This window comes from Scomber japonicus, chromosome 24 (assembly GCF_027409825.1).
Source record: "Scomber japonicus isolate fScoJap1 chromosome 24, fScoJap1.pri, whole genome shotgun sequence".
Classification (NCBI taxonomy): domain Eukaryota; kingdom Metazoa; phylum Chordata; class Actinopteri; order Scombriformes; family Scombridae; genus Scomber; species Scomber japonicus.
In genome coordinates this window covers 9,510,003-9,532,468 of record NC_070601.1, presented here as the reverse complement: position 1 = coordinate 9,532,468, position 22,466 = coordinate 9,510,003, and the positions used below count along the sequence as shown (strand labels likewise).

At 41.0% G+C, this 22,466-nt stretch overlaps 1 protein-coding gene and 1 long non-coding RNA gene across 2 annotated transcripts; both read left to right on the top strand.

Annotated features, from left to right (window-relative positions):
- The first annotated feature begins 8,612 nt into the window (after nt 1-8,612).
- On the top strand, nt 8,613-14,507 carry LOC128354331 (probable ribonuclease ZC3H12C). The gene is made up of 6 exons (XM_053314568.1): nt 8,613-9,430; nt 9,610-9,749; nt 9,859-10,093; nt 10,334-10,440; nt 12,687-13,419; nt 13,495-14,507. The coding sequence occupies exons 1-6, from the start codon at nt 8,613-8,615 to the stop codon at nt 14,288-14,290; spliced, it is 2,829 nt and encodes a 942-aa protein (XP_053170543.1). The 3' UTR covers nt 14,291-14,507.
- Nucleotides 14,508-21,135: 6,628 nt separating this feature from the next.
- On the top strand, nt 21,136-22,169 carry LOC128354477 (uncharacterized). The gene is made up of 4 exons (XR_008321061.1): nt 21,136-21,162; nt 21,621-21,658; nt 21,785-21,828; nt 22,003-22,169. It is a non-coding gene; the product is annotated as an uncharacterized LOC128354477 (long non-coding RNA).
- Nucleotides 22,170-22,466: the final 297 nt, after the last annotated feature.

Here is a 22,466-nt window from a genome sequence, read left to right as displayed (position 1 = left end):
ACTGAGAACGAACACACACGGAAACACACCGACACCCACCAACTCCTTTTTTGTTTCTTTTGATTACGTTATAACTTGTTGCTGCCAAGATATATTTTGTCAGTCTTATCTGAATATTTCCGTTGGCTGCTTATTTAGAAGTGAGAGACCGGATCATACTGTGACTATTAAGACACCTGCAACACACTGGTATTATGTCAGACAGAGCAGAGGGCATCCATTAACCTCATTTTGTGTGCTGCAAGTAACAGTCAATAAGTCGATCGATAGGAGATTTAATGGAAAACTATTTTGATAATTGAATAATCTCTTTCAGTCATTTTTTTAAAGGGAAAATGCCAAGAATTGCTTTCCATCAGATCTAAGAAATAGTAATAACAGGCAACATTCCCTTTTTCTTATCTATGTATCAGTATTCATGGATGAAGAATCAATAATAATAGCAAGACTGCAGCCATAATCGTTTTTATTATGGATTAATCTACCAATTATTTTCTCAATCAGTCATTTTGTCTTTAAATATGGGCTATACAGTATATATCATTTTATATGACTATCATTCTTGCTTTAAAAAAATGACTCAAAACCATTATTCAACTGTCAAAATGGATTGTTTTTATGTCAGTCACGTAATTGATTAAGTGGCTGATCATTGCAGGGCTAAATTACACGCTCTTTCCCAAGCTGAAACAATTTATTGATTAGTTGATCAGCAACTATAGCTTTTAATTATTAATAATTTCCCCACATTTGTTGTAGCAGAAATGTCAGACATGAGCTACCTCCAGCTTCTTGTTTCTGCTTTTCTTCATCTTTTGTGATAGTTATAGTTATCATGTTGGGCTTTGAGAAATTGTGACATTATAGCATTTGTCACTATTTTCTGACACTTTCTTGATTGTTAGTTCATCAGGAAAAGAATCAGTATATTAAATCATTAGAAAGTGAATTGTTAGCTGCTACTGTGATCAGTTTAGACTTATATGTATATGTCATTCGACACAGCTGCTTTCACATATCAACTGGTTAAACCACAGTGTGGATCTCTATACAGCTTTAGTCATTTTTAATCATTTCTTTAGTATTGACTGTTATGCAAAGCTCTTCCTTATTCTCCTCTAGCTCGCTTCTTTCCAGGCTTTTAATTTTTTTTTTTTAATTTTAAAGTAAGTAAGGTATGATTTTTACATGGAAAAACTGACAAAAGCGAAAGTGGTTCAGTTCAAACTTTGCTTTTTCATTGGCTGGATGCCCAGTTTAGCCCATTTACTGTTTTTTATTTATTTAGTGAAGTCATCCTGGCATTGTGGCATCTGGGTCTCATGTGTCTCTTAATGTGTCTTTCCATCACATTGCTGGTGCAGACTAACAGAGCAGTTTTGTATGAAATCATTCAAATTCTTAGTTATTTGCACACATGCGCTCCGTAATCCCATTAAACACAGAAAGCCAAAGATTTGTGCTTCCGAGTCATCTGCCCTAAGTGTGCCGCAACAATGAGGAGCAGGTCCCCTCCTCATACTCATTGGGACATAAAACTTTTTGATGTCTCTCACCCCCCGCGCTCGTCCTTTTTACCCCTTTCAGCCCAGCCACACTCTCCTCTTTCCTTTTGCACTCTCTTAAAGGCCACGCCAGTCTTTCAGCCAGGCTCTGTCCTTTTTCTTTCTGTTTGAATCCCCCCACCTCACCCCTCCCTCCTCGACCACCACCACCACCCCCAGCCCCGAGACAAAGAGAGGAGAGTGACTGTGGTGCTCCATGGCCAGGTGTTCTCCATTGCTGCCCCGGGCCGTAATAGCACCAGCCCTCACACTGCAGCTGCCCTCCCCAGCCTCCTATTGTGTAGCTCTATTGTTCGGCCGCCCACCCCTCGTTGATTCATCGGCCACACAGGGGAAGCCCTTTCAGACTGAGGAGAGTGTGTGTGTGTGTGTGTGTGTGTGTGTGTCTCGGTGCACGTTGAGTACGCGTGCCTTGGGGAAACTGGGTGTCGCAGGCATTCGCCCACAACCACTCCCCCTCCTCCCTTTTGGTGGCTGCGTCTCATTGTACGACCGCTGCGCTTTGATTGGTGGAAGAGCAGCCACTCTAAACGAGGGAATGGCAGACATTGTTGGTCCATCTGTTCTGCCACTCATTGTCCAACTTGCCTGCTCCTGTAGGAGAAAGAAACACAGCTCTGGAAGAAAGTCAGACAGTGAGGACGGAGGCTCTTGGCTGGAGTTGGATGCTCTGTGCTGGAGCTGCAGCTTAGGACTAAATATCAGCTTTGGATTTTAGCGGTGTGGCAACTTTAGCACTTTTTCCCCCTTTTTTATCTTCCAGTTTGACTTGCAAGTGTTCCAATCTGTTTTTTAAGGATTTATTACATGGAAATGAGCTAATCTGAGGCCTTTTCTCCCCTTTCATTGTTTGTTGATCCCTTTTTAAGCCTGGTAAGTATGATACAACTCCACCTGTTGTTGCTTATAACTAAGATCTGTTTTAAAATGCAACTTCAATATATATATATTTTTAAACTACCCTTGTCTCTACTGAGATGATGCTATGGCAGTTTTACCTGCATGACAGGTTAGTCCCTCACAAACAGCATGTGCAGGGCTGCAGCATCATAAATAACTTAGATGCAGACTAAATAGTTTTGTAACTTAAATGACCAAACTTGTAAAATGAGAGTAGATCTGAGGAGTCATACAGTCATGTTTAGTTTTACATTTTGGGATATTTAGTTGTAGATGTGAAGTATTGCAACTTGGAGTGAGCTAAGTTAACAATGTGTCAGAATTGAAACTTGCCGAGCTGAGTTGAAATCACAACACGGGGGGAGCAGTACAGCTTCATAACATCCACAGCGGCGGCAGACAGGTTTAACTGCTACATTAGAGGAGAAGCTGCTCTGTGTCACAGGGTGAAAAGTTTGTCGCACACCTGCCAAAACCGAGCAGCTGTTACACTGACACTGCAGTCGTTCACTTTTTAAAATGGTGTAATCTGTGCCGATATGAAACTTGATGAAGGGGGGGATGGGCGTTGCAGGATTTTGTGGGGAGTTAACAAAAAAAAGGCAAGCTTTTTTTTATCTGGGTCATATGAGGCTGGTGGAAGAGCTGCTTTAAGCTAAAGATGTTGGCTTTAGAAAGTGTGTGTGTGTGTGTGTGTGTGTGTGTGTGTGTGTGTGTGTGTGTGTGTGTGTGTGTGTGTGTGTGTGTGTGCTACTTTCACAGTGCACATCCAACAGTGTGTGTCAGCGCTCCCTGTCTGTGCCACTGCCGCTTTCTTCTCACTCTGTTGGCTGTGAGGAGACAGGGGTGCACTGTGTGTGTGTGTGTGTGTGTGTGTGTGTGTGTGTGTATGGGGGGAGACACCAGTTGTGAGTACCGCTCAGCAGACATCTGTTGCCCTGTTGCTGGCGGGGAAAGCCGAGCGCGCCATGTAGATGTACCAAAACACACACACACACACACACACACACACACACACACACACACAGTATTCCCCCGGCTGATTATACTAGTAGGGTCAGCCCCCTTTTTTTTAACAGTAAGTTTGCACAGTGTCGGGCATGCAGTGATGTACTTTCAGACAACCCTCCTCCCACCCCATCCCACCCCACCCCTCTAGTCCTCCCTGTGCCCCTCCCAGACTGCCCCTTTTCAAACTGGAGACTTGAAACCCCCTTCTCTCTCTCTCTCTCTCTCTCTCTCTCTCTCTCTCTCTCTCTCTCTCTCTCTCTCTCTCTCTCTCTCTCTCTCTCTCTCTCTCTCTCTCTCTCTCTCTCTCTCACTCACACACACTTACACACACACACACACACACACACACACACTAACACACACACACTAACACAAAGCTCCCACATACAAAGGACTGTGTTACATATTCATTACTGCCTCCCATCAAAGACAGCAGTGCTGCTGCTGTTGCTGCTGCTGCTGCTGTGTGTGGGAGCCGGCTCACTGATGTTTGAAAGATGCACCCACTCAGCCTGTGGAGGTCTAGAAATGGTGTGATGATGAGGTTACTCTGCCGTTGGACCGTTAAGGCTGAGGCGAATTTAGGGATCCCCACCCCCCCAAAAAAAAAGAAAAAGCAATGAATGCATTCCTCTGTGGCACTGGGACCACACCAGACGACTTTTTAAAAACCCCAGCCAACTGTGAAAACTCATTATCAAACATTTCTGCAGCTCAAACAACACAGGATTATCGTCAGATTTGTGCAGATTGTAAAACATGAAAGGAGATTAATGTGATTTATGATACAGTAGCTCCAACTGAACTGATGTGGAAGCCTGAACCCACACACAAGAAAGTTTCCCTTGATGACAGCTTGCCATCATCTTCATATCTGTCACCACACCTGATGAAGTTTATGCATTTAACCAACTCCACTTTAACCCATCATATAGAATGAATGCATGTTTATTATAGGGAAAATTCTGCACTGTGAATATGATGATGTCTTAAAAGTAGGTCACTTATGTGGTAGAAATGTGCACTCTTTTTTTTTTTTTTAAATTGACGCCATATGACTAGAGATTAGGCATCCCTACAACAACCAGAATGCATTGTGCTCATCCTGTCCAATCAGACTGGTGCTCTGCTGGCGGTGATTCAGTGAGCAAGCAGCATTATTTAGTTTACTGAGTGTGATATCATACTGGTGTTCATGGATCATAAAACAAACAGTGTGCAGGAGTCAGTTATGTTGTGTGGATTAATGCAAACTTACCAAGTGCTGCTGTGGCTGTTGTTTTGTAGTCAGAGTTGGCAGAAGTCAGATCTAATATTCTGCCAGAAAACAAGTTTATCAAAGCACTGCAAAGTTTGTTGCAGTGCAGAGTAGGGGTGTGCCCATACACTCAGCTCACGAGACGAGACACGATATTGGGTTCACGAGATTTTAACTATATTTTTAAGAAAACTTAAATTCACTTCGACGAGAAATATCGCGTTTTCATCTCGCAAGATCTCGTGGCATCTCGTCACACCCCTAGTGCAGAGTTTTTCTGTCTGTCTGTTCTCTCTGATGATGTTCACCAGTCGATGGTGCAGTCACCTGTTTCTCAGCTGCATCTGTTACAGCTCCTGTGGTTGCTTCTTCCTCCTTACTCTGTTTTGTGTGATTCCACAGTGCTATATTCTGCCTCATAAGTTGGAATAGCACCACTGTACCTCTGCTCTGACATTATATTGTAAAACTGTTTTTGTGTGTGTGTGTGTGTGTGTGTGGATTCGATTACCTGCTGTTCCAATACAGATCTCCAAAGTCCACCAGATGATGCACTTTGCGTCACCCCACTCTGCATGCAGGCAACATAGAGGGAAGTTAAATATTGCTTATTTGCATATAGTACATACATTATAATGATACAATGCTGGTTAAAAATAAGCAAAATTTCCATTTCCATAAAACATTAACCCTCAGCCGTGACGTTTCATACATCAATGCCATATATTTAATGAATGGAGCCGTTCCTTTTGGCTGTTATCTAACTGCATAGATCACCAGATTAAATGTGTCAGGATGTGTGTGTAACAATTTCCTGGGGGAGTCGCTTGATTATTCTTCAGACACTTTCCATTGTTGAAAATGTGTCCCATTTTGCATTAGCACAGTATTACATATGTATTTTTTTGTGTTTTTGATGGTTAGGTGCTGAATTATGGCTGAAGAAGATCTGAAATTAGTTTCAATATTGATAAAGTAGTTATTTCTTTTTGATACTTTATGTGGAGGAATATATTTCTACAAAACCCTTTTTTCATTTAACAACACATGTTAAATGTTGCCTAAATATAAGCAGGGCCTTTGCCTTAGTAAAATAGTCTAAAGTTGGCAAAATTATGGATTTAATCATAATTAAGACTACCAATCAGACCAGACAAGACAAGACATTAACTGCCAGCTTTCGGCACTACTCAGTATGATGAACACATTTCAGTTGAAACTCAGGATAACTGCTGATACATAGCACAGATCTGAATTTAAAATCTGAATATACTTCACTGCGAGGATCTCATTTAAATCATGTATATGTAAAATAACAAAGCCACAGATTTCTGTAGTATTTAACCATGACTGAGTGAATGCAATAACAACAGAAACACTGACGTTTCTGACACTGACCTAGATCCTGAAGTTCATGACAGACTTGATCAAGTATCTGTGTCGACATTCCTCGTCTGCAGACACCAGATCTCAGCTTAACTTTGCAGCTAATTATAAGGATTTGGACTGTTTGCATCCTTGATCAGACTCACTGGTGTAATGTTGTGTCTACAGTGTTGATGTGTGCTGCTTGTGCTTTAGCCTGGATGATGTCAAGCCTGAGAGTTGAGATAGTTTGGATGTTTCAGCTCAGACCATCATCAGGGAAATGTTCCCAGTAGCTCCACTCTTTCAACGGCAGCATGAGTCACTTGGTGAGGTTGTGTATATGTATATGTGTGTGGTTTTTTTGTGTGCGTGTGCATGGGCACCATAAACGCCCACGGTGGTTGATGCCAAGGTCCTAGTGCTAATCACTCCTGCACATCCATTGTTGTCTTGGGTGGTGGGGTGGGATGCCAGCGAGGCACACTTAAGCCCCTCCCTCCCCCACACCAAACCCTTTTGTAATATACTGTGTGTGTGTGTGTGTGTGTGGGTGTGGGTGTGTGGAAGGCGGTAGCCGCAGCCTCTGTCTTGGCATTTGGAAAGGAGAATGCTTTCAACAGCTGTAGCTTAGCAACAGTAGCTCAGCCACGTTGCTAGGCAGCCCTTTTTCATAAAATGCACACTCACTCCACCCCAGACGCCCCCCACCCCCGTTCCCCGCCCCCACCCACCAGTCACTTCCCTTTCCATCATCAGTTTTTTCCAGATAACGATGGTTTGAGTGGTTTTGTGGTGTGGAAGATGCTCAGGTTGCTCAGCGCTTTAGGCCATGTCCAACCACACATTTCCATTTTAAGTTAGCTCGTATTGTTCCCCCCCTGGAGTGTTTGACTAAGCATCGCATAACATAAATATGCTGTTTGTTTGAAAACACACAAAAGGAATTCAGTACAGTAAATACTAAAACTTTCAACAATGTTAATAAGCTTCCATTTTTATGTTGATTAAACTTTGCCATTGGAGCAGATTAACATATTGGTTTCATGATCTGGGATTAACTTTCCAAAGTGCCTCCTGTAATTTGTGCTGAGCTAAACCTTTGACACCAATCAGATTAGTCCAACCAGTTCTCATAATGTCCTTGGTGTCTGTATGCAATATGTTGAATGGCTTGGTATCCTCAGAACCCCCCCCAGTGTTTTAATGAGTGACTCTGCCACCCCAGTGGGAAGAAGCATATGGACCTTAATTACCAGGTAGAACATGAGGGGGAAGGGTCTGTCGGCTTCATCGCTAACGGCTTGGTGTCTTTCTTTCCTTTTTTTTTAAACAGTTCACCCTCTGTCTACCCCCTTAGATTAATGTGCTGTGGCGTGGCTCTATAAAAACACACAGGGGCCAGACTGAGGGTAAAAAAAAAAAGCGGGAGTCCATTAATTAGGGTGAGAGGCCCCAACGGCTCTTTGTGTCTGTCAGTCTGTGCCTCATCAGAGTCCCTAACTGCCCGATATAGCCAGTCAGAGTGAGGGTAAACATCATCTCAGAGCCTTTCAGTGGTAGGATCACTTGTGCAAAATTTACCTATACAATGGTGCAAAGTCAGATTTCCCTAAAGTGACAGTCAGTGTTGACTCAAGATGATCCTGTAAGAGTTCAACCTGAGTGCAAATTGTCATATTTCAGTACATGGACACCATACTTGCATTTTAAGTATCCCCCTAGGAGATGTCTTGTCATCTTATGGAACAGGTAGTTAAAATCTTGCAATCAGAATATATAACAGCTATGATGTTTAATGTCCTTCTGCAGGTGTGTTTTTTAATTATCACTCCACGGATACCGCTCGCAATCTGTAAGCAGGCAGGGATGACACAGAGCTCCCCTAACTACCGTCTCTGCAGCATCATGGTGCATTGAAGCAAGAGAGATAATGTCTGTAGGCAAGCACAAATGTGAGAGCTTCTTCCATGGAAGTCCAATTAATGGAAAAATTCAAATTAATGCAAATAGACACAATCTCTTATTAGACCGCCGCCTTGCTTTAAATTAGTTTTGTACTTTACTAACGTTGCATAGCAGAACCACCTTCTTGTAAATGACTCTTTTTAATCTAATAGTTATTTAATAAAATGTTTTTTAATTGGATTGTGTCTATAATCCGCTGGGAACAATGTAATATAAACACAGTATAACCTGGCCAGTTGCTAGATATTGCTTAATTATTGTTTCCTTTAAGTTCTAGTGCTGATCATTGGAGAAGAAAATGTCAAATATTCAAGATTTCTGCTGCATTACTTACACTGTCAATCAACTTAAATATGTAGACCACTTTCCCTTGCTGAGCTAAACTGGTGTTGCTGGTCCCAGCATCCTGTATGAGTTGCATAAGTTTTATAGACCCTAATTACCTAATTTCCATCCTCCTCTGTGTTTTTCTTCAGGCATCAATGAGTCGAGCTTTGTGAGAGGGCAGCAGTCGGCCCGGTGTGCTGGATGTCTGTGACAGATCCATGGGCCAGAAGGACCATGTGGAGGCAGGAGCAGGCCACATCCTCGACCTGGGGCTGGATTTGGAGTATCTCCACGTAGCAGGGGCTGACCGGCAGGCTGGCGGCACTGACGGGCCCCCTGCTATGGAGGAGCAGGGGGAGAGCTCCGGCGACAGCAGCACCACCAATTCCCCTCCACCAGCCGCGGTGGAAGAAAACGCGGGGTCCGATGCAGAGTGCGAGGTGGCAGCGTCTTCCGGCGCCACCCTGGCTTCCAGCATCAATCCGGATGGAGGAGAGGGTGGGTTAACGCACAGTAAGAACACCCACCAGCCACTCTGTCGGACCCAGTGTGTCGACTTAGGGACCGAGGGGCCTCCTGAGCCCCCATCTGAACTCTCATCAGAGCTCAAAGAAGACACCCCTGCCAAGTCCCCACCCAGCTCCCCGTGTAAGCACCTGGCCGAGCCTCTGTCCGACCCCTCTGCATCAGAGCCAGCATCCGAGGCTAGTGGGAAGGAGTACCAGGCTAAGCTGGAGTTTGCGCTGAAGCTGGGCTACTCTGAGGAGACAGTGAGACTGGTTCTGTCCAAACTGGGCCCTGACACTCTAATCAACGACATACTGGGAGAGCTGGTCAAACTGGGCACCAAATCAGACTCGGAGCAGCCAGCTGGATCTTTGGCCTCTACCTCATCCTCTTCGTCGTCGTCCTCCTCTGGTGGTTGTTCTGATTTGCTGGATAGCCAGCGCTCGGATTCACCCTGTCCATCAGACTCTGTGTGTGACCAGGACAACCTGCGGCCAATTGTGGTGGATGGAAGTAATGTCGCCATGAGGTGAGCAGTCTGTGGTAATGGTTATAATAAAGACGTGGAGTATAGCTCAATAACTTTATTAATTCCAGACAATACACTTTCACATATTAGCATGTGTTTATTGTTGAAAATTACTCTGTCTCTATTGAAACCCAAAATATTAATTTGCTGTTACTCTGTGTCTTTGCTATGCCCTGTAGCCATGGCAACAAGGAAGTGTTTTCCTGCCAGGGCATACAGCTGGCTGTAGATTGGTTCCTAGAGCGTGGTCATCATGACATCACAGTGTTTGTGCCTGCATGGAGGAAAGAGCAGTCCCGCCCCGACGCCCCAATAACAGGTGAGCACAAAAACCAATTTAACACAAACGCACACACATGCAGTCGTGAGATTCTTCTGACCTCGCTGTGTCCACCCGCGCCCCCCCCCCCCCCCCCCCCCCCCCACAGACCAGGAGATCTTACGTCGTCTTGAGAAGGAAAAGATCCTCGTCTTCACTCCTTCGCGGCGTGTACAAGGCCGCCGTGTGGTCTGCTATGACGACCGCTTCATTGTCAAGCTGGCCTATGAGTCAGACGGCATCATTGTCTCCAATGACAACTACCGAGACCTGGCTAATGAGAAACCTGAGTGGAAAAAGTTCATTGATGAGCGACTGCTCATGTACTCCTTTGTCAATGACAAGTAAGTGGGGGTGGATTATGGAGGTGCATGTGATAAGTTTTGTTTAGTATTATAGAGCTTGATGACACAGTGTCAAAAAGAGACATTTATGCCAAAAATGTTTTATCCTGACTATTTTTTTTTCCATTGATTGCTGTGAATGGGTTGAAAGGTGACATGCACCAAATTTTCAAACAAATCCTTTAATGAGCAGTGATGTAATTATCTTGCCCTTTCAAATCCTCTCTTGTTGTCTCTCAGATTCATGCCCCCAGATGACCCTCTTGGTCGTCATGGCCCCAGCTTAGACAATTTCCTGAGGAAAAGACCTGTCATGCCTGAGCAGAAGAAACAGCCTTGCCCATATGGTAAAAACACAGATCAACACAAAACTCTCACACATATTTATTTATTTATTTAGCTTTTATAAACATGTAATTATAGTGTAGTGGTAAACACATAAGGACATTTTTAAGTGTTTATTAATGTCTGAACTCCTACTGTGAAGCATTCATAACTGATGTATAAACATGAATGATCGAATATTTGTAATCATAGATAATATCTTCAGTCATTTAAACCCACTGTACTGCGTACAGTAATACACTAAAACTGTTACAGGCAATATATAAAAACGTTTAGATCATTTAAAACCCTAACTGTAGCTTAAACAATGATTTGTACATAATATGTACAAATCATAATGCATAATCACTAATAACGTATGTTATTATAATAATAACTAATAATTGTAGTAATCCATTATGAGGCATTACATTTAAATATTCAAATATCTGAACAATTTAAACATTAAACTAATATGTATCCATCCAGTCATCTTGCAATAGTTTTTAGAAAAGTCTTTTGCTGATTTGTCCACCTGCTCTATTATTTGCTGTTGGACACTTTTTCAACAAAATCAGTGTGTATTATGAATGTATTGTGTCATAGTGAAAACATTTCCTGATGCAAGTGTTGTACTTTTATCAATTAATACTTAATTATGTTGTATCCTGAAGTAAACTGTAGCTTTTCATTCATTCCAAATGTACATATATTATGTCACATGCACTATATCTGCAATATAAGAATAAAAAGCAAACTTATTTTGTTAAAAGCTCAAAACAAGAAGAAAAAACAATACCACATATGTTTATAACTTAGGAGAGACCTATACTGTTTATAAATTTAGTTCATAAGTGTGTGGAAGAATATGAAAAATGTGTAGGTGTGGCAGCAAACACTTCAGGGTGTCGGGTCAGGACACAAATTGCGATTATTCACGTGAGAGTGTAGGGGGGAAAAGATGAGGAGTCCAGGTAGATATTTGACCGTTTATCTAGTCATTTCAATACTTTTGTGTGTGGTTCTGCAACAACAGAGAACAGCAATACAGATTTATTAACAATTATAATCTGACATAAACATCAACAAGCATGCTTCAAAATGAGGAGTTTTAGCCACAAAGACATCCATTCACACTTAAAAATGTCTTTAAAGAGTTAAGCTGGCAATTTTCTGTATTTTTCTTATTGTTAACAAATCTCATGTGCAGAGCCAAAACAATAATGAACGGATCCAACTTACAAGTCTAAAATATTATACTGCTCAGTGTTGTAGACTTCTGTTATTGTCCAACATCAATTAAAAACATGTTGGTAAGCTGTGCTAACATTGCACTGGGTGAAATTATCTTATTGCTATTTTAAATCATTTTCTGGACAACAAGGTCTATGACACAGAGCAGTATGACATCTCAGACTTGGATCAGATAATTGTTGGTTTGGCTCTGCACATGAGATTTGTTAATAAGAAAAATATAGAGAATCGCTAGCCATGCCTCATAAATCTTTTTACAATTACACTACATGGTGTTATAAAAGTATTGTTTATTGTATCTGTATCCAAAACCTGATATATTGTGTCGTAGACCTCTGTTATTGTCCTAGAAGTATTAAAAATATGTCAGAGAGCCACTGTGCTGCACTGTGACATGATCTTTGGCTGTTTAGAAATGGCTTCTAAGGCCAATATCAATGATTATATTTTCAGTCTCAAGAGAGCAGTTCGTTGTATGACAGACCCCACTGAGCATGTGCAGCAACACATTAAACTGAACATGTTAACAGTGATTTACTAGCTTGTTGTTATTATTAAATTAACATTACTACAGAATTAAGACGCTGTGATTTGCAGTAACAAGATAGCGAAGCACTGTTATTGGAAATGTGCTTCTGTGCATGTACAGTGGCATCTGCTGTACACAGATCTGCTCTTTGAGACTGAAAATGTAATCAATGTTATTAGTTTTGGAGCATTTCTAAACAATGTGCTGTACCTAAACTCTTCGTTATGAAGGAACATTTCTCCCATTTCAGCATGCGGCTCATTGATGTGTTGACGAGCTCTACGGCACAGAGAAATAAAATATCAGGCTTTGCATACACACACAATACATACAAGTTGGATCAGTTTACTATTGGTTTAGCTCTGCACATGAGATTTGTCAACAACAAGAAAAATGTAGAGAATTGCCAGCCTTACCCTTAAATGTTTGCTGGGAGCTTGTTCATTTACCATGTAATGAAACAGACCTTCTGTCTCTTCACTCCAGGAAAGAAGTGCACTTATGGCCACAAGTGTAAATACTACCACCCAGAAAGAGGTGCTCAGCCCCAGCGTGCTGTGGCTGACGAACTGCGTGCCAGTGCCAAGACCTGCGTAACCACGAAGAACCAAGGGGACACTGGGCTGGTGAAGAGCCACAGCGTGCCAGCTGGCAGCATTGAAGCAAAAAAAGGTGCCCAGAAAAGGCAGTCAGACCCCAGCATCCGAGCTCTGTCGTACAGTGATGCTGAGGAGAAACTACTGGCAAAAGGGAGGGTGGAGAGCCAAAAGAACAGCATGTGTGGTAGCAGCAGCAGCAGTTCCAGCAACAGCAGTAGTTGCAGTGCGAGTATAACTATGTCCCCAGCTCCAGGAGGCCCCCCATCCAGCCTCAGCCATCCCCAAGACCAACAGTCCAGAGCAGCCACTCATGGTCTCCTACCAGCTCCCAGCCATGACCTTTACCCGCACTGTGAGTCTCCAGACTTGAGCTACTACTCAGTAACGCGTGCCTACTCTGGCCTGAGCCTCTCTTCCAGACGGAGCCCAGACTGTCGCTTTCCCAACGACACTGACCTGCGGCTTGGATCAATGGGCTCAGCAGGCTCTGAATGTGGCAGTGAAAGCAGCGTGAGTTGCGGTAGCAGCTGTGACTCATACAGTGAGAGACAATGTCCTGGATGCCCCCCAGAAACCTTACTGGAAGACGGCATCCATTATGCCAATCCTCACAGCCGACTGTATCCCCATCATGCTCCATCGACCCATGAACTTTGTGGCCTTCATCCTGTTGATTACACAAATATCCAACACAGCCACACATCTAACACCGGACTCCACAGCTACCACATGAACATGACACGCGGGCAAAGCTGTGCTCATGATCAGCCTCCAGATGCTCCACCAAAACGCCCTCTCTACCCCTTATCCCCTCATCTCCAACACCAGCCACTGGCTGCACGCTCCAGCTGTCCAGGTGACTACCACTCTTTGACCCAGTCCAACCCCCACCCCCCCGGCTCTCCTCTTGGCCGTTGCCTGGCCCCCACACGAGCAGAGAGTGTGTCAGACTCACATCTGTATGATCACCTCTCTACATCACACCATCACCACCGGCCAAAAGCTTTGCCCAGCTGGGACACGTACTACAGGCAGCCACCATTGCCGCCGCACAGGTATGAGCCGTCTGCCTATCAGAGCCTACCAGACACACGTCAGTCATCCTGGCACACCCCTCCCTGGGCACAAGACAGCTACGCCCAGCACCACTCCTCTCACCCAGCTCTCCACCCGTCCCCGACACATTACCTAAACCATCCACCACCTTCAGCTCACACTTCTCACCCGCCCCATCCATCCAGCAAAACCCTCCCGCCATACAGCACTCACCTTACAGTGCCCTCCCACGCTCCCCCCTCCTACATGTCGCAGCACCCAGAATCCCCAGCGCACGGTCACTACGGGGACATGAGGGAGAAGGTGTACGTCAATCTGTGTAACATATTCCCCTCGGAGCTGGTGAGCCGGGTAATGGCCAGGAGCCCCCACATCACAGATCCCCAACAGCTGGCAGCCGCCATCCTGGCAGAAAAAGCTCAAACAGGCTACTGAGGGATGAAAGAAAGTGTCACTATTCATTAGTAAACAATACTAGGTTGTGACTTTTGAATAGAACTGGGAACACACACAACTAGACATGGTTTGCATAAGCAGAACAAATAGAAATTTGCCTTTGCACCACTTGAAAAGCACGTTGGGTTTGCATTTTGAAAACTGGATTGCTTTTGGATTGAAGAGTTTTTTCTTATGAGAGAATGCAAAAGTTTGAAGGAAATAAAATGCTGAGGATAATCCAAGTCCAGCCTTGGTCACTGTTGAGCAACAACTAAATGGACTTCAGAGTGGAGAGAGCAAACTTAAAAACTTTCAACAGAACTGACTTGTTTTGCATCAAATTAAAGAGGCACTTTTGTGTTTTATAGCCAAATCATGACATAGAAAGTTGGTGTTGATCAGTCAAATATAACTGATGAAGAATATTTTAAGGGAGTTGATGTTTTGGGAACACACACATAATGTATTGTACACTGTACTTACTCTCAGACCTGAGTCAAACAGTGTTTTGAATTTGTTCGATTTTTTGTGTAGCATCAGTTGATTGACATTTTCTATTTCACAATTCATAAAGAATTGTCTGTCAGTAACAGATACATAAAACTTAATTTCTATGATTTTTCCTAACTTGTTATGTGGCAAATCTTTGTCTCATACTCCATAAATCACATGACACTCAAACTTCAAACTACTATTTGACTTAAGGTCTGTGTATTATATTAATCTTTCTGTGTGTGTTGTGCGGCTGTTTGTGGGTTTTTTCCATGTCGGTAAAAATAGTTGTCTGAAAGGTAGTCGTCTTATTTGAGATGACATCAGTATTTTGGTCAGAGTTGTAGCTGTAGAGATGGGTGACCCTGTCGTGTGTACCTTAGTTTTAGTAAGGGACATCTCTCTCTCTATCTCTTTCTCTCTCTCTCTCTCTATCTCTCTCTCTGGCCCTTTATTTTGGGTCAACTCTGGCATCTGCTACAGACAGAGAATACCTGGACACCTGTAAATGAAACATGTATGTATTGTAAATATATTTAACAGATTCCTCTGCTGTGCTTTTGGCTAACAGTGTCTACTGTTGTCTGTAGCAGATCCCAGCTGAATCCATGCTAGACAGAGAAAAACCTTGTTTGATACAAATTGTATCATTAACTAAGTCGCTGATGTTATATACATTACATGGACTTGTTGATCCGTATTTATCAAACACTCTTGATGTATTGCTATATGATGAAGTGCGTTAACAACAGTTACTGTTCCAATCGAGATGTTTCAACTTTTAATCTTGTGGAAATAGCTTTGAGACAATTATTTCAAATATGTTAAGAAACAAAAGCAGTTGTTGGCCTACTATGTTTAGGTATGACAACTTCTTTATCTGCGCTTTTGGGTTTGAAGCTGGCTTATTTTCTACAAGAGCTCCAATATGTGAGAATTATTCTTTGGTTTACTGGTTGACAGACATATCTGCCCATTCGCAAACAGAATTAAGTTCATTTTTTTCATGGTGAGGTTGGGGTCAGTTCATGTTTAAGCTGTCTTAAGCCTCTTGATTAAGTCAGGAGGTGGATTTCCTTTTTAAATATTTAAAAACTTAATAGATGAAATAGAAAACTGATGTATTATCATTAACAAATCTATTGTTTCTATTAAATCATGAATTAAATGGACAGATCCCAACCATATTTAAAAAGGAAACGTTTATATTTGGGTCAGTCCCATGTCCTATGGCGGTCATTTTGAATGTCCTTAACCCTCCACTAAAGCTCTACCTGGAGTATTTGCAAATATGTAAAGCTACCTGTTGCCTTAAAAAAAAGATGAGGCCATGAATTAAAGTAATCACGAGAATAAAAGCTACAACTTTTTAAATGTGTAAGCAGGATGTTCAGATAGTTTAGCTGCTAGCTGCTCTTCAGACACAAAGTAACAGCTTCAACATATGATTTAAACTGCTGAGACTACTCGAGCACTTAGTAAACTAATGTTAACATTCCCCTAATTATGATACATTTGACCTGTTCAGGATGTAACCTGCCGAAAAATAAATACATTAGGACATTAGTTGCACTTTTATTAGTAGGACGTTCTGAATGACTGGGCCAGATTAAAATGTTAAACTACTGTATATAGACTTGGATTAATTCATGTTTTAAATAATGAATCAATCAATCAATAAATAATGTTCTCAGCAGGATATACTGTAGCTTGGTTGTACTTGACCAGGTAGTGAAAGTTCATAATGTCCGCCTAGGAAACAAGTCTACACAGTGAGCTCATCACACAGTTCATCACAAGCCAGCTACATAAAGCCCACTGGTTTCTTTCCTGTCCAACGTGTCAGATTGTACAAATATGAACACTTGTACAATAACACGTGCTGTTGAGAGAGAACCTCTGTGTATTGAAGAAGCGCCTTCTCTCTGGTCTCCTGGCACTGTGTGTCAGTGTGGCACCTGAGCGTGGGCCCAAAGTAATGCCTCTTCATGGCATTGTGCTTATGACACATCCAATACTCTGAACTATGTTCAGCTAACTGTTATGCATGTTTTGATTTGTTTTTGGTTTCTGCATGTTTACTTGTGTTTTATTTGTGTACATAGCTGTGTTTCTGTCCTGGTCTTGCCGTTATTGTGACATGATGCTAGCTGTCTAGACTGAACTGTACACAAAACTGGCTTCTTTCTCTGCTCATTAATGTTTAATTTCTTATATCAGTTAGTATTAATTTCAGTACAGCACCCTCCTTTAACATACATTATGTAGTCAAGTGGGAATGCTATTTTGATTTTCTGTAAGGCTCGACATTTACTCTACAGGATAAGAAAGCATGTTTTGGAATGTATCTCATTTTTCTCCAACTTTGTTTGAAAGTGCACTCGGCCTTAGAAAAAAAATGGAAACTATGTTGACAACCAACTTATGTGCTGTTGATATTACGTTTTACAAGCCACTGCACTCTAGTAAGATGAAAAATCCTTTGTTATAAATCATATTTACATTTTGCCAATAGAATAACACTGTAACTAACTAATTATTGTAATATTCTCAACTGTAACTGTAATTGTTCATTAAAGAGTACTGCTATAAAAACATGTGGTGTCCTTTTATTGTAGTAGAAGGTTTTTTTTATCAGTCACCTTTAACAACTAATAAGAGAATTCTACAATCAAATTTTTTATTTGCCATTTAATTTAACGCTGATAATATTGACTATTTTAGTAATAACGGTGTCTTTGAGTATCTCGAAAAGCAATTACTTATAAAAAACTACATAAAAATACATATACATCAAGCTCACTGATATTAAGAGGTATGTATCATTTGGCCTCTGCTACTTTTTGTGGCACATTGTATGTTGGATCACTACATGTCACCTTCTGGGTCTCTCAAAGAAGACTTACAGGGCTTTCTGGTAGTACATCTCTGCCACGGGGGTCCATTTACTTTGATCCTCAGGCAGGCAGCAAGGCTTTTCCCTTGCAGCCTGTTTTTTGATCTATTGAAAAATAACCACATATCTGACATTAGGAAAATGTATACCTATGTAACCTTGTGATAAGATCACTTAACAGCAGGCCTACTTCAAATAACAAGCAGTCAGCCCGTAAAGTTATATATAAAAATAATATTTTATTACAATTGTGTCAAGGCATAAAAAAGAGTTAACACAAGAATAGAAATCACAAAAGGAGGCAAACTGGATATTCACCTGACAAACACTATGATACAAGATGTATAAAGTGCAGTAGTGCTTTGAGGTTCACAGAACCCCCAAATGCAGAATAAATACATCACAGTGATGTCACAAGGCAACTAAGTTCAAAATGAATAAACTACAGTGGACTGAGGCAGATTACTTGCTCAACGATCACTGTAAACACAAACAAAGACCCACATAAGTTTTCTAACAGGAATCATATACCTTAAATCATCCAGTTAATTATTTTAACAAATAAAAAAGGAATAAAATACATTTACATAAATACATCACCCCACCGATACACACTCACCTCGGTACGGTGCACTGATTACAAATTTGTAATCAGTGCACAATAAAACAATTTGAAGTCGAGCGGAGTAACGCGTGGCATATAGGATATCCACACATATTGGCATACTCAGTTATAAAATCATTCATCACATCACTTGTTGATATGAGGAAGTTTAGACTGAATGGATAGTGGGTAGTGGAGCGAGGAAAGCAATATGACCAAATATGAAATTGAGCCTAAAAGATAATTTTTGTTTCCTGTGGCTATTTAGTTAGATAGGATTGTTATATGTTTTGTTCTCCCACTTTAGTCTGGTTCTGAGGGTTCTTACTGTTAAAAGGGAGTTTTTTCTCTCCACTGACACCAAGTGCTGCTCATGTGGGAATGTTGGGTCTCTTTAAAATGAAAACCTGAAGAGTTTGGTTTAGTCCTACTATTCTATGTGTAAAGTGCCTTGAGATCACTTTGTTGTGATTTGGCGCTATACAAATGTAGATAGATAGATAGATAGATAGATAGATAGATAGATAGATAGATAGATAGATAGATAGATAGATAGATAGATAGACAGATAGATAGACAGACAGAAAGACAGACAGACAGACAGATAGATAGATAGACAGATAGACAGACAGACAGACAGACAGACAGACAGACAGACAGACAGATAGACAGATAGACAGATAGATAGATAGATAGATAGATAGATAGATAGATAGATAGATAGATGTCATTGCAATAACAGTGGTCACAAGTTAATTTGGCCAAGGTGTTTTGAAAATCATGGCTGTTCACACATCATTTTTACTTCAACAGTTGTTATATGACCTTGTGACAGCTGGTTGGTGTGGAGTTGTGTGGTGTAATGGTTAAACACTGTGCTACAGTGTTTTGCAGTTGGTGACACACTCAGTATCAAATCCCGTGTCCGGTGACTTTCTATTTATTTATTTTTATTTGGAGTCAGGCTATAGTCTTACTTATATGTAGGGGCTGTAGTAAGGCTATAGTCTTATTTATATGTAGGGGCTGTAGTAAGGCTATAGTCTTACTTATATGTAGGGGCTGTAGTAAGGCTATAGTCTTATTTATATGTAGGGGCTGTAGTAAGGCTATAGTCTAACTTATATGTAGGCTAATCATTTGTTGTGATTTTATGAGTCATCCTCACATTGATCTCATCAAGGTAAGGCTTCATTAATTGTTCATTAACAATTAATTAATTATTAATATTAATAATTAATAACTAATAGAGTAACATTACTTGATTCAATTAACATTACTAATGATTAATTAATATTCATTAATTATTAACATTAATAATTTACATTAGTTATTAACATTAATAATTAATAACTAATAGAGTAGCATTACTTGATTCAATTAACATTACTAATGATTAATTAATATTAATTAATTATTAATATTAATAAGTAATAACTAATAGAGTAACAATACTTGATTCAATTAACATTAGTAATTATTAATTATTATTATTTAATTATTAATATGAATTAATTAATTATTAATATTAATCATTAATAGATGAACATTACTTGCTTCAATTAATGTTAATCTAATGATTATTAATAATTATGTATTAATAAATTAATTCCTTCATTCATTCATAATCATTGCTCCAATTAGAGATCAATTAGGTTGACAAGTTGGAGCCTCAGGTGCAAGTTCCAAGAAACCAAACCTTGGCATCTCAACTCTAACTGCTCAGCTTGTTGGGAAACCTTCTTGAACTTCTGATTTTGCTGATTGAATCCCAAAGGGAATAGCTCAGTTTGTTAGCTGTTTGCTTTGAATCTTAGTGGTCGTGGGTTCAATTCTCACCATGTCCAATTGTTTTTCCAAGTCAGACACATCTAATGCCTTAGATGACTACTTGGGAAGCTATCAGGTTGTTGGTTCAATTGTTGCACAGCTTCTTGAAAGTCAGACAAACTGCTGGAGAGTCAAATGCTGATGAAAACTTATGGTGCCAATGTGAGCCTGTGGTTCAGTGAGTTAGACAGCCGATTTGAGTTTTGGAGGTGGTGGGTTCGATCCCCGGCCTGCTCACATATCTGTCTGCGTCCTATCGGCCTAAAATCCCAAATCCCAAATCCTCCATTGTGAATGTGTTTCTACTGGTTGCCTACAGGGGGCAGTATTCTAATTGGAGTTACGACCAATGCTGTAAAGTAACATTAAAGATCAATGACCCTAAACGGGGTTTGAACCAACAACCTTAATTTCAAGTACTTAATGCCCAACACTTATCTCACTGAGCTATCCTAAAGACTGGTTTTCCAAAATGTTATCTTCTGTTTAACAGACGATCTTTGGAAGGGCGTCTCTTCCCATAATGCACTGCGACAGCCGTATGTTATAAATATGAGCGTGCCTTTCGCGCGGATCTCAGTCTAGAAGAGAGACGTGTGGGAGACGTGACTCTGAATGATGTCTGTTTAAACGTGGTAAGAATTTCAGCTTTTTTAAAGAAATGTATTATTTTACTAAATTCGTGAGAAAGTTCAAGTACTTTTATAAAATGGCGCTTATGAGTCGTTTTTTGGCGGTTTTTGCGTGACCTGTTCACTTTACTGTGCTGCTGGCTAACGTTACTGAACGTGTTCAACCACGCAGCTGAACTTGAGCACTTATGTGCACATATTACGTCACAAGGATTACCTGACTTTAGATATATAAACCAGTAATTAAATCAACTTTTTGTTCATTGCCTGCCCTCCAATTTCTGTGACACATGGTGGCTCCATTGCAGCACGTTATGACCTTTATGTTTTGTTTCAGAGATGCTGGGTCCCCCATGACAGAGCCGCTGCCATGGGATGAAACTACCAACCCCCAGCCTTTTTCTTTGGAGTAAAGGTAAACAGAGTTGTGATGGTTCACTTTAAGATTCACATTGCATTCAAAGCATTCAAGTCATGTCCCAGAACTTTACATTTCTTTATTTTTCACATCAAATTATTTTTTAGTGATTTTTAAAAGACAGCAAAATGTTTAAATTGCAGTAGATACCACATCATGGTGGCTGTTTCTTTCACTCCAGTGCTTAGTCAGCTGTCCAGGTAGTGTGTGTCTGGCTCAGTGTTACAGTGCTGGTAGAGTATCTCTGTATTTGGCTTTGGCTGCAGGTTCTGTTTTAGAGTCTGTCGCTGAGCTGCTGCAGAGCTTGCCCCAATGAGAGTACAAGGCTGCACACTTCAGACTCACTCCTATAAGGAAGCTTTGAAGTTGAACTTTCATAGGTTGTAGAAAATAGTTTTCAATCAAAGTAGCCATATGACTTATGATGTGAAGTAAATTTTCCTTGACTGTTGCAGGCAGAGCTACTGATGAGCTGCTCAGTGTGGAGATGAAGGTCATACTGCAGACTGACTGAAGGTGAGTGATGCAAAACCAGTAAAATGTATATTAATGTGGTGATAATCAAACCCTGAGCAGTGACCAGTATTGTTCCTGCTTTAACTGACTATTTTCTCTACAGCAGTGTGTGGAGCAGCACACAGCAGGAACCAAGACTGATGTCAGGTATGTATCCCCAATCCTGTACTGCCATGGCAGACTTCTCTATCTGCAGTGGAATCTTAGTATTGGGAAAGAAATGTCAGGACTTTGGCACAGATTCTATTAAGCTAACATGTGAATTGCAATTTCTTTTCAAAACTCAAGTGCTCTCTAGTAATGTTCTCTTTTTTTTTTTAGTGTTGCTTGACTGGTGTGGAGAACTGGAGTCCACCTGCTGGGATGTGACCTGGCACTTCTGCTCAGCCTGAGTTTGAGGATGAAATTTAAACTGTCAAACATTGATTACATCAACTTTACTGAAATGTAAAATCTGTGATGGTTGAATAAAATTTGAAAAATCTGCAGCAACTGTTTCATGGTTTATTAGGCTTTTTTCCAGATTTGGCCACATTATCAGTGTATTCAACAGATAGTGCAATATCTCACAACTACATATCAACATTGTAGGTATAAGACAATTAGCACAGTGTGAGGCATATCAGAACCAAAGCAAGTTTTACCAAATAACTGGCACTAAGTACACTGAAGATGTAACTAAACACCATTTGTTACTTCTAATAAGGAAATGGTGCATTTGGACCATTTCCAGCAGGACTAGACAAAATGAACTGCTGTACATAGCAGTGCTAATGGTTGGAAAG